Genomic DNA, 12,190 nt, shown 5'->3' on the forward strand with positions numbered 1-12,190 from the left:
TCAAATGTCATATATGGTCATTCAAAAAGCACTTAAAGACTTCAGAGATGGGGTGCCCATAAGTTTTTTAAATTGAGGAGATGCATCCAATAAGGATGTTATGGTAATAAGCATGAGTTTTAGGTAATCCATTAGAATGTCTGTGAATTTCTTGTCACAGAGTATGGAAACGGGGGGGGGGGGGGGGGGGGGGGCGGTGGTTGAAATTGATCCCGTGATGAAACATTTATTCGCGGTGTTTGTCGTTCAAAATTATATAAAACTCAATTACATTTGAATTGTGTAAAGCTTAAACTTGTGAATTTTCCTCTTTGTTGGCAATTTTTGACAATTTTATTAGCAATAGGCCCTATATGTATTAATGAAACTCCAATCAGACGAACCATTTCTTGCTTTCAATCTGAACTTGCTGTTACTGTTTGAATCTTCTATTTTAATTGCAATTGTACTATACTGTGATGATTTATTTAAGTGTAATAAAGAGTTTCCATGATGTTCAAATTGCATACTTGTGTGTTACCATTGCATTTTGTTGTGAGTGTACATGAATGCGTGGGTGCATGTGCAAGCTTATATCCATATGCAAATATAAATTAATGATATGCAAATGATTATGCAAATTAGCCACTACGCTTTTGCTTGATCCTGGGGAGAACACTGTATCACCAGTATCTGCTATTAAAGACTGCGAAGTCTCTGGTAAGAGATTTTTGAAATCTTCAGGCAAATATTACTCACCAGTCTGAGCCATGGGTTGCATTGGTTGTGTTGCCATGCCTGTGAAGCCACTCTGTCCCATGGCTGGAGCTGTCATTGTCATTGGCATCACACCACCCATTGATGCTGAAACAGGTAGGAACAAAGTCTGGTTTCAGTCATAATCAGTGACTGCAGACATACAGTGTGAACTCAAGGTGTTGTCAGAAATATTCATATGCTATGTCAGGTATTATGGTAACTGCTAAGGTGCATTTCACAAGTGAATGTGAATTACAAATCATGAGATAATCCCACTTGATCTTAAATGGGAATAGACCATATTTCAGTCTGTGGTATTTTTGTAGCATATGGGGAAAGGTCATATCATGACTGCATATGTAAATGAAAGAGGAATTTTGAAAACTAATTTTACTTGCACATCCTTGTGAACTGAAACCATTTGGATATATTATGCTCCAGGACATGGAAAGTAAAAATGTAGCAAAAATTGATTGTGTGTTGAACTCCTAAGAAGTGTAAGCTCCTACTTCTTGTTTAAGATACACTCGGTTATATGATGTTGATAGTTTCCACTTTTACATAATTGTGTAAGGTGAATTTTCTAAATCTAAATGGAAGGAAATATGGTTGTACATTGAAACTGAACAGCATTTAATACCTGACAGGACACTGAAACTTTGACAACACTTTGCTAGAAGTATGCTTATACCCATGGTGGTGTGTTTTATGAAACAGCTGTGAAGAAATGAGAGGTAATTTCCGATGTGTGTGAAAAGGTATGAGTAGTTATGTCCACAGTGTTCAAGACTTAAGAGCCCATGATAGACATAGGAACATAGTTTTCATGGTGCTACTGACCAAGGATGAATAAACTGAAAGTACAAACACAATGTAGCTGATGTACCAGTGGTGTAAGGTGTAGTCAGGCTGTGAACATTGATTTTCTAGAAATGTACTCATGTACAAGTCAGTTTAAGATATATGCATTCATGCAATATAGTAGAAATGCTGTAATTATTGCTTTTGTGTATTTAAATATTTAAGAATAATCTCAAATTAATTGAGTGATCTAGAAATTCTTCTATCACTGCACACTATGATAAATGACTTCAATTAGCAAAATCTGTTCATAAAGTATTTTACTGGCTGTATTATTGGTAAAAAGCTGAAAAAATAACTGTCTGTACATTTTATTAATAATCACAGAATAAACCTTATCTTGCCATGTCAATATGTCGCGATCAGGTAAAGTTAGTTATTATACCAGTCAGGCATAATATGTCCCATGTGTTGCCTTTTAAGATAGGCTTGGAAGGCCCTTGAAAACATAGACATTGTAAACATCATTTTTACTTAGTAAACCCAGCTATAACATAGCATGCCAAATAGTTGAAAAATATTTTGACTCAATAACACTTTTTACTGACTGGGCAGCTTGGGAAGTGATAGGACCTGGCAGGATATGGGATAATGGAGATGTATATAATCTTAATTTTGACTTGTACAAATATCATGTTTGGTTGTAGGCACGGTTACATCATCATCATATTTCGTGGCAAGAATGATATACGGTATCTAGACTCCATGTAACATGAAATACACCTGGAAGTAAATGAACATGCTGAGTGTTTTTGTAGCCACCACCAGTGAATGAAAACCCTGTAATAATAGACATAAAGGAATATGACTTGAATGGTATGCATGTAGACATGCAGTAGGCTAACAGAAATATCAGCCACATGTCTTTGTAACTGCATGAGTAAACAAATGAATGTAAGTCTCCATGAAATGTGTGTGTAGCGGGACAAGCTACTGTACATTACAGGACAATGTAAATGTACTTGGACAATGAGCACTGTATAGTTGAATACATGTACTTGGGTACGTGGGATACTATGGAAGACGATAGGTCTACTAGCAGGTAGTCATGGTAATGTTCTAGATATTTGGACTTTAACATCTGATTGTGTCACCATTGTTTTTGAGTTCCATTTTGTAGAACCAATGTAGCTACACGTTTCCTTATCAGTGTGGTGATAGGAATTTTACAGTCAAATAAACTTTTTAAATGGGTTGTTATACTTACGCTTTCATGAGTTGTAGGTAATTATCGTGTATTTTTTATAAATGTCATAAAAATATATTGCCTAGATTGGGCAATACGGAATCTACATGTATTCCATTGAATTGAGAGGCAGACAAGTAGAGGCCGCATATGCAATTAATATCTGACTTCATAATATGCAAACAACAGCTGTGTATAATTATTTCAGCCAGGGTTTTCAGAATTAATTGTAAGGACTTGGTCACTCCTCAAAAAACATCAATAAAACGGTATTGGAAAGATCTAGTATGGCATGTCAGCAACTGGCAGTAAAACTCCACATACAGACACTGCTGTGAAGAATTTGCCTTCATGTACGGAAGCTAGAACATGGCCATGAATACCTGACAATTAATGATATCTGCTTTGCTACATCAACCCCTTGACTATCATTGCCAATGTTATATGTATTCCAGATACTAAATGTGAACATGCATCCGATCCCGCCAGAATTTTCAGGCACTCACGGTATATAATAATTCAAATGGCACTTGAGATTTTCTGCTTTCAAGGTAGTGAAAGGGTTAGAGTGAATGTCATCAGAATTTGAACTACCAGCAAGAATCAAGGAAAATTTTGTCACGGAGAACAAAGAAGATGCTGACAAAAACAGAAACATATGCCATTCCATTTTTATGGACCTGAGAAACACAACATATGTAGCGGTATACATGTAGATGGCACATGCGCTATATTAACGGACAGACATCTCAAAATTTTACAATACTGTTTTGGTCCACCATCTGTTGGGGTTCATTTTGAAACTCATGCAGATGATATAATTTTTGTGACAATCACAAATTTAATTTTTTCCTGAAGTGTTAACAAATGGATGGCAGCCGATAGTTGAAATTCAAAATTGCTGACATCCTATGTTAGCTCTTGTAGAAAACAAAATTTTTGATTTTCAAAAAAACTAAGCCAGTGAAAATTTCGTAAACCAAGAGCTTTAAAATGATCACCAATGAGTGGTAGACCAGAAAATGTATCAGTCCCAAAGACACATTCTATCTTAATCTCAGAGGTGTGCTAGCTCAGAGATGTACAGTCAATACAAATGTTTGATGATTGTATGGCTTTCTCACAACAAAAACTTTAATTGTGGTAAAGATATCGCAAAAAGCACCTGTCCATGGTTGTCTATAACTAGGCTGTTGAAAAGAAGACCTCATTAATGGTTGGTTCATGGGCATCATTGGTGACAAACCAGCTAGGAAAAATAAAGAAACAGGTCATAATAAAAATACATTGTATTAAGTTATTGTGCATTCATTAAAGAAATACTAAACACAGTAACAATATGAATATTCAAAAATGAAGCTCTTTCCTATAAAATAACATGCGCTAATGTAATAAATGCATGCATGGCAAGAGACACATGACTTCTGGACTTGCAAAGACCCCAGTGGGCCTTTAAACTTTCTAAATGGGACATATTTCACATTTCTATTGTAATTCTTTTATCAGATTCATAAAGAAAATTCACAGTAATAATCTTACATGTCAATGATAATGACCAGCATGGTGAGTTTACCTTCCTAAAGTATTGTTGTAAGTTTTTTTCTTGAACTAGGCAAATAGCCAAAGTTTCAGCTGACCATGCTGAAAGTGGATTTTCTTTTACAGGTACTTTCTTGCTGAACCAGCAGCAAGTGCATTGTTTGTTACCTTGGTTGTCTTTTATTGGCAAATGACCAACAATTTTAGCATCCTTTTGCGAAATACACATGTTCTCCGTATTTGATAATCTGGGTATAAACATGATGTGAAATCGAAATCAAGATTCCTTACCCATGGGTTGTGTACCAAATGTCCCAACGGTAGGTACTGGATCACTCTTCAATCCTGCTGGCAGTGTGTTCGGCAGTTCATTTCCTTCTAATTTTTTCTTGATCAAAAACATGGCAATAGAGAATTCTTTCTTATCCATGCGGCCATCTCCATTCATGTCGGCCAGTGTCCTATAATAACAATGTATAGACAAATTCATGTCTGTGAGTGTCCAATCATTACAATGTACAGATACATTCTATCATCCATGAATGATACAGAACTGTCATCTTGTCTTTTTGTAATTCATCTTAACAAGGCACATGGATAGACTTAGCCTCTGTAATACTTGTAATAGTTTTGGATTTTATAACTTACTGATTTGTGACTTTTGAAATACAATTTTAATCACCATTCAAATGAATCGCCTTGAAAATAACACTAACCTACCATAGAATAATCTTTACAAATATATGCTGCACATATCAATGATGACAGGTTTATGATTACTACATGTACAATAACACCTCACTGGTTATATAAAGTGGTTTTGGACATACTGGTAGACCTTAAGTTTTTAACTATAGCCTTCAAAGATAATATACTGCGCGCTTCACTACTGTTTTATATTCTATTGTAGTAAATTAACCTTACAGACCTTCTGCTGTAACCACAATTTATTAAAGCAAATCATAGTTCGCCAAAGAGAAGGTCACATGACACGTCTAATATGCTAACTAGTTATAGTCATAGGTGTTCTTTAGCTCACCCAATTTGACATGCCTAACCATGTGACTGATACTTGTTCATTGCAATGACTGTAGAGTAGTGGAAAGCAGGAGTGTGAGCTTACCATATTTTCCTAAGAACATCTGGGGGTAATCCTGATTGCAGGAAAAATGCCTTCGCTTGTTCACCTACAAAACAACACAAGCAAAATATTGTTAACATTTAACCATCACTGTACAACGTTATGCAATTGAGGATTCTGAACTGGATGGCATCAATTGATAAAGGGAACTCAAATATGAGTGGCATGGGTACAATCACAGCCTTTCTGTACAACCTTGTAACTGCTATAGGTAACCAAACAATTCTGTTTTTCTGTAAGCCCATCTGTTGTTTACAGTTGAATTTTACACCACCAATGATTACTACAATTGTTTTGTTAACATGACTGGGCCATTATGTGTAAGAGTGATGTGTCTGATTCCAGAATGTTCATAGAAAATCAGGCATAGCTGCCATTGACTACAACTGACTGAGTGTTCACATACCTGTTATGTAGCCACCCACTGGACGAAGTGGAAAGAACATATTATCATGTTTAGCTCTGTCTTCTGCCGTTATTCTCCATGCTGTCAAAATATACATTTACGGTGTTACTGAACATGAAAAAGTGTTTTCTAAAAAGAAAAAAGGTTGGATATAGATAAAAGGTATCAAAGATACCAAAGGGAGATGTATGAATATCCTTGTGCACATGTAGCTCAGCCTAACAGATACTGAAATTTTGCATGCAAAATTTGTATCAACGTATTCATAACTGACATGTGTGACTTCAGTGTGTGATTAGTTTTTTGAGTAGATTGGCAATAACTAGCTAGATGTAAAGCATGAAGGGTGGCAATTCACTGCTAATTTACTCAATGAAGAGCCAAGTTTTGAAAGTGACAGATTTTCATATAGCCGATTCTTGGACTCCCTGAAGACAAAATAAATACGGTCAATTTGGATAGAAGACATTTCTTGAGTATTGTCCTTACTTTGCGGTGATCCTGGGAACTGCGCCGCCATGATGGTGGAGTAGAACTTGTGTCACCACAGATGTAGAATTCTGCAAACAAATGAGTGTTACTGTAATTAACATCAATCATCACATACACTTACAGTGAAGACTGGAGGGCAAATGCAGTAATTTTGTATTCATCATTAATAGCCTTGGGAGTCATTAGGGTCAAGGTTCAGGAAACCCTTTCAGTTTGTATCCCAAGGTGTGTGTTCATTAATCTTCATTTGCGTCTATGACTATTCAACTCTGTCATCATGTGAATGTTCCGTACATGTATAAATGTTGTAACGGTTTACATGTGCTATGCTATAAAACATGTTTTTGTTTCTCTTTCTAGCAAATATACATGCAGATGAATCTTTTTTTCGCCAACAGCAACAGTCATAGGACCTGGTTTATATACCTTACAAGTTTTAATAGACGATCACAGATACATTATCATTTGAGCTGCTTATTCAAAACCTCTCATTTAACATTGGCATGAGAATTCAATTTTTTGGTGTGTAAGAAGAACAGCATGTACAAAGCAGTTAGCACACTACTGGATTAGTCAGTGACCCATTTACATCTTCAGGATGAAGTTGATCACTTCAGGAATAACTGTAATGAAGACCACCTAGCAAAGTTCAATCCTCATCTTGTAATGATGCAAGATAAAAGGTTTTAAAAGTGAAGTCCTTAGGCTTTAGAGCAATATATAGAAGCAAGTCTGGACAAAATGTAGACAAATAATCACAGTTAGATGATGGAAAACTGCATTAGGAATTATCTCATTTATCAAACTCAGATAGATTTGCCATTATTGTGATCTTGCAGATATGGATATCAGATAGAACTAAGAAGTACGTGCAATCAAACACAATCACTTACATAAACAAGGACAGAAATGTGTCAATTCTTATGTTTTTGCATTTCTTTTTGTTAATATCATTGTTATGTGGGATTTTATTGTGTTGTGCATCCAGAGAAAAATGCATTGGAGCCAGCACATCACTGTTGAGACTTGCATGTGCATGCTAGACACGGGCACATAAGAAAGTCATATAGTTCTCTATTTGAATACCCAAGTTGATAGGATTCCAGTCAGCCCTATTTATCATATAACATGGCTTTGAACATGACAGGGAATGTCTGTATCAGTGTATTAACTAGACTATTATAATGGTTACAGGGTAAAAGTGCATCTTTCAAATCAGGGCTTCAGCTCACTACTATTTGCTTACATTTATTCTATGCATTCTATGATCATGACAACACTGTAACAATCTCGGTTTTTGGAGGATGCTGGGTATATGCTATCACTGTCAGATAGATAAGTTGACATTGGCCATTGATTATGCATTGGTTGAAGGATAATACCCACAGTAAATACGTGTAGTTATATTCTCTTTCATAACTTGCAAAGCAATGCCCCTGGCACTGAAAGACACTACAGTAGCTACACTAGTGTAAACATACAGGTATATTATAATTTCTTTGTTTGCATATCACTGCCACTATCAGTAGCATTCCATGAGTTCTTATCTGATCAATTTATAGTTAGAGTCCTCTAAACCTGTTATCACATATACACACTGTGAGTGTTACCCTTCATCTGTTTCCCCTTTTAACCATTCCATCAGTATGGTTTAGCCCAAACCTATTGTTATCAATGGCGATTGTGGACCTGTTTACAAGGAATCAGGGTGAACAGGTTAAAATCAATCTTACATATCTTGCCTGCTACTGTCATTGCATCTTTTGAATCTACATGATCATTATATTGACCCTGCTAATGTTCTTGGCTGGCTGTGATATTGGACTTCAGAATGACTAAGAACAGTTTGATTATCTGACTTACTGGCAAGATGTGAAAGATAACTCCAGTAACCTACATTCTAATAATATAAAGGCATTAATAAATCACAATTTAATTTTGGTATTTCACAGAAGAACTCTATAGAATGAAAGTGGAACGAAGATGTTTAATAATGATGGATTCTATTGTTTTACTTATAAATATGTGAATTTAAACCAGCAAAAATGTTTCCCAGTGGCGAGTTGACATCCTTGTAAAATGTAATGATCGCAGAGTCTATAGAAATATCTTCATTAATTCAAAGCTTTGATAACAATTCACTTCCTGTGACAGGCTCAATTATAGCTACATCCTGGCTGATGTGAAACCTAGATTGTTTTGCCACAATTATTCAATTATACGGTACTCTCAATGGGGAACTGCACAGATGACTAAGAAACGTTAATTTCTATTGATTATTTAATGTAATAAAGAGAGAGCCACATTTCAGTGAATGTTGCAATTTTATAATGTGATTTGATATTATCAAAGTCAAAAACAACCCATGTTACCTCATCCGTTTCTCAATCCTGTTCTAGCAAAGTTGAATTTCAATGGAAACCCATGTCCTGCTTAGAATAATCTAACAGTATGAAACTTACATGTTGGGTATAAAATTTCCAACTGTAACAATCCATAAATAAAAGAGAAATTGTCAAAGAATGAATGGCCTTTAAAGTCAAATGAAATTTTTGGTACATAGTTTGAATAGTAAGTTATATGAGTCTTCAATTTACTTTCAAGTAGGCGTGGTGAACTGAAACACTCTCTGAGAAGGCATCCCAGCAAAGCTGAGGAAGATAAGAACGTGCTTCTGACATAGGAAACTCACTTAATTTGACCACACCCTCTCCCATTTGACTGTTGCACTGTGGAACACATAATAACACAGTTATGATTTTAATACTTTATCTACTGTCACTAAGTCTATGTAAACACATGCAGAAAATAGATGTAAGTTATGAAAAATAAAATAAAATATGGTATCTGTTACATACTTCTATTATCTTGCACACAGTGAAATCAGGTTTATGTACACAATACTTGTATCCAGATATGTATTCTGGAAAGTTATTTAGCAGAGAAATCTCCTATGCTCATATTATGCTGTACAATTATCAGCACATGAATTTATATTATATTATTATATTGGCTTTATTCTGCAAAGTATATTAATCAGTCTACAGGAGCAGACTATTTCAAGCAATCCTAGCTTCCTTATAAAAGAAACAATGTGGAAAAACGCCAGATTGGACCATGATTGGTCCAATGTATAATAATATCCAGTGTCTATGAATGTGATTTGTGGAATGAAATGAACATGATATGTTGATGATTTTTGATGATTGGTTGAGTACATCAACACACAGCAGTTGGGTAAACAGAATCACAAAACGACTGGCAAAAGGCAAGGTAAAAAGTATTTGCATATTATTAACACGATTCATCAAGACTGTTCAATTGTTTTGATTGGTTACAGTTGCAGAAAACCCCAGCTCAATTTCCTTTTTCACAGAGTGCACTTGTTGCAGCCCCATACAGTGCATATTAATTGCTGTTGTTTGACTGAAGTCTATGTTGGATTTAAACACAAACTGCAGATGATATTGTCTCATGCAAAGGGTAACACGTGGCAAAGACTACCTAAAGGCAAAAATACTGTTGGTTCAAATGCTCGTATGCTTTGCAAAATTTCCCTATACTATGACTTGGATGCAAATATTGCTAATTTTATAAACACGGTTACTCTACTCTAGGATAGAGTAACCATGTTATAAAAATTGTTGGAAAATGATGTATAATATGAGAGAACAGTTGAAAATTACATGTTGAAAAGTGTGCCTTCTAATTTCTAACATTTCTGAGCTTTTAGAGTCGATTTTATGAATTTTTTTAATTCCTCTCAGTTAGTTTAATAGCAACGCCTGAAAACTATTTGGTCAAACTGACCTGCATGGATTACTGATGTTAACCAGCAAAAATCCACAATAACTGAAATTATGAAAATTTGCATTTGGCATATCTTTGTGACTAAATGGATCTGTAATCTCTAAACTGCTGCAGAATTGCTTTTGAAATACCCTTGAAGATTTTCCAGATTGGCAAAGTGGCTATGAATGACCTTTGTCTAATGACAGTAAAGTACTAGCAGAGACCTATGAGTGTGATTTGATTAGTACCATATCCAGGCACCATAGTCAACACAGTAAGGAAGCAGCCGCCCTTGACATAGCTGGATATTGTTACACTGATACAATCTGACAGTTGACCTCAACAGGGCCAGCAAGCACAAAAACAATGTACCTTTTCATCACAGTATGCTTTGACTTCCTAATTCAATTTTAGACAGCTGTTAGTCATCTATTTAATGAAGTCACCCTTCCACTGACGAAGCTTGGTGCAGCCACACTGTTTTCAAAAGGAGAGTTGGGCCTATGGACAGGGAAATGGGGTAAAAAGATTAAACAACCTAAGTGTCTACCAGAAGAACATAACCCTGCTGGGCTGATTCACAAGAAAGAGCCTCCTGATTTTGTAACATACTGCCACATGTACTAAATAATGATAGCAAACACACAGCTGGCTACCATAATCATTGCAAATAAAGTATTGTGCACAGAAAAAAATCAATTTACCAAGCTTACAAGATTACAAATGAGAGCAACTATTCCGATAAGACTGGAGTTATAGCATTTTTATTTGTATTTGCTAGATTATCTTTATGAAAATATTTTATTTAAAATCCTCTGAACACATGCACTGATTTCTTGCAGTGCAACTGAGAAAAATATTCCTGGGTTACAGTATACACGGTTGACGTTAATAGTTAAGCTGTGTCACTGTATATCATGATGAGTATTTTTCATTCCTTCCGATTAAAAGGATGGTCATTATCTTGGCCATTGCAAATTGTAATTTTGAGAATTATTGACGAAATATTGAGTATTCCTGGATACACGCATAAATCTTGGGGAAAGAATTTACCTACTGAAAACAATTTGTTCCAACCTACGGGGGAACATTCTGAATTATAGCAAACTTCAACATTTAATAAGCCAAGGGCGTGGAGTCAAACAACCCATATGTTATTGCAGCGCTAATGGTTCATATGGAGTCCATTCAACTAGTCTCCAAATCTGTAATTTGAATTGATTACATGTAATTCAACGTACTGCACACTTTAGCTGTGTCCATTGCATCATGGTACGTCCGTGATTACATTTGCTGATCCACATTCAAGGAAAGTAACACGTGATCTAAGTCTGTATACGGGTTTTGACCTCTGGTACTCATTTTGCTTTTACTTTCGGAGAACGGCACCACGGGGTTTCGGTTCTATTTCTGAAACTCTTAGGCCTGATGCATGGGTGATGGTCCCAGTAATCTCCGGGAACACAGTACACATAAAGATACTATTACTACACTGCTTTTGCAGACAAATTAGAATGCACGCAAACCATAGGGCCGGCATTACACATATAGGGCTTGGACTTGACATGGATAGCTTGTATATGGTTGAACCCTTTCCGTCTTCGTTGGAACAGGAGAATATCGTACTACATACATGAATTTGACCCCTTACCTCTGAAAAACTCCCCTTTCCAAGATCTAGATATCGCTGTTACAGAGCGGTGGCCATCTTGGAATACGCCTCTCTCCACGATGTGATTTTAAAACCCGTCTGATATCACCGAACTTGTTTCTGTAGTTCTAACTATACTATGCAAAAATTGATAAATCTAACGGAATCCGTATGGGATGGCTCCCTTTCAATACCTATATGAGACAGAAGGAAACAGACTAAGAAATACCACTGCGCCGAATTGTGTGTCCTTTCCGGGTGCTTCTCATTCATGGATAAACCACTCCTGCATAAAACGTCTTTTTTGATTGGCCTATGCGATATGAAAAGTTTTGGATTATATCCACGCAAGTGCTAATGATCCAATCGTGTTCAAAATCAATA

At 35.9% G+C, this 12,190-nt stretch overlaps 1 protein-coding gene across 1 annotated transcript in view; it reads right to left on the bottom strand.

Moving 5' to 3' along the window:
• Window positions 1–12,093, bottom strand: part of LOC139141671 (intersectin-1-like) — a 65,496-nt gene extending 53,403 nt beyond the window's left edge. The window contains 7 exon segments of the mRNA XM_070711256.1: window positions 739–843; window positions 3,951–4,034; window positions 4,616–4,785; window positions 5,448–5,511; window positions 5,872–5,952; window positions 6,361–6,431; window positions 11,807–12,093. Of these exon segments, the coding sequence (XP_070567357.1) occupies window positions 739–843; window positions 3,951–4,034; window positions 4,616–4,785; window positions 5,448–5,511; window positions 5,872–5,952; window positions 6,361–6,391 (535 nt within the window). The 5' untranslated portion in view covers window positions 6,392–6,431; window positions 11,807–12,093.
• Between the last annotated feature and the right edge of the window lie 97 nt (window positions 12,094–12,190).

This window comes from Ptychodera flava, chromosome 10 (assembly GCF_041260155.1).
Source record: "Ptychodera flava strain L36383 chromosome 10, AS_Pfla_20210202, whole genome shotgun sequence".
Lineage (NCBI taxonomy): Eukaryota > Metazoa > Hemichordata > Enteropneusta > Ptychoderidae > Ptychodera > Ptychodera flava.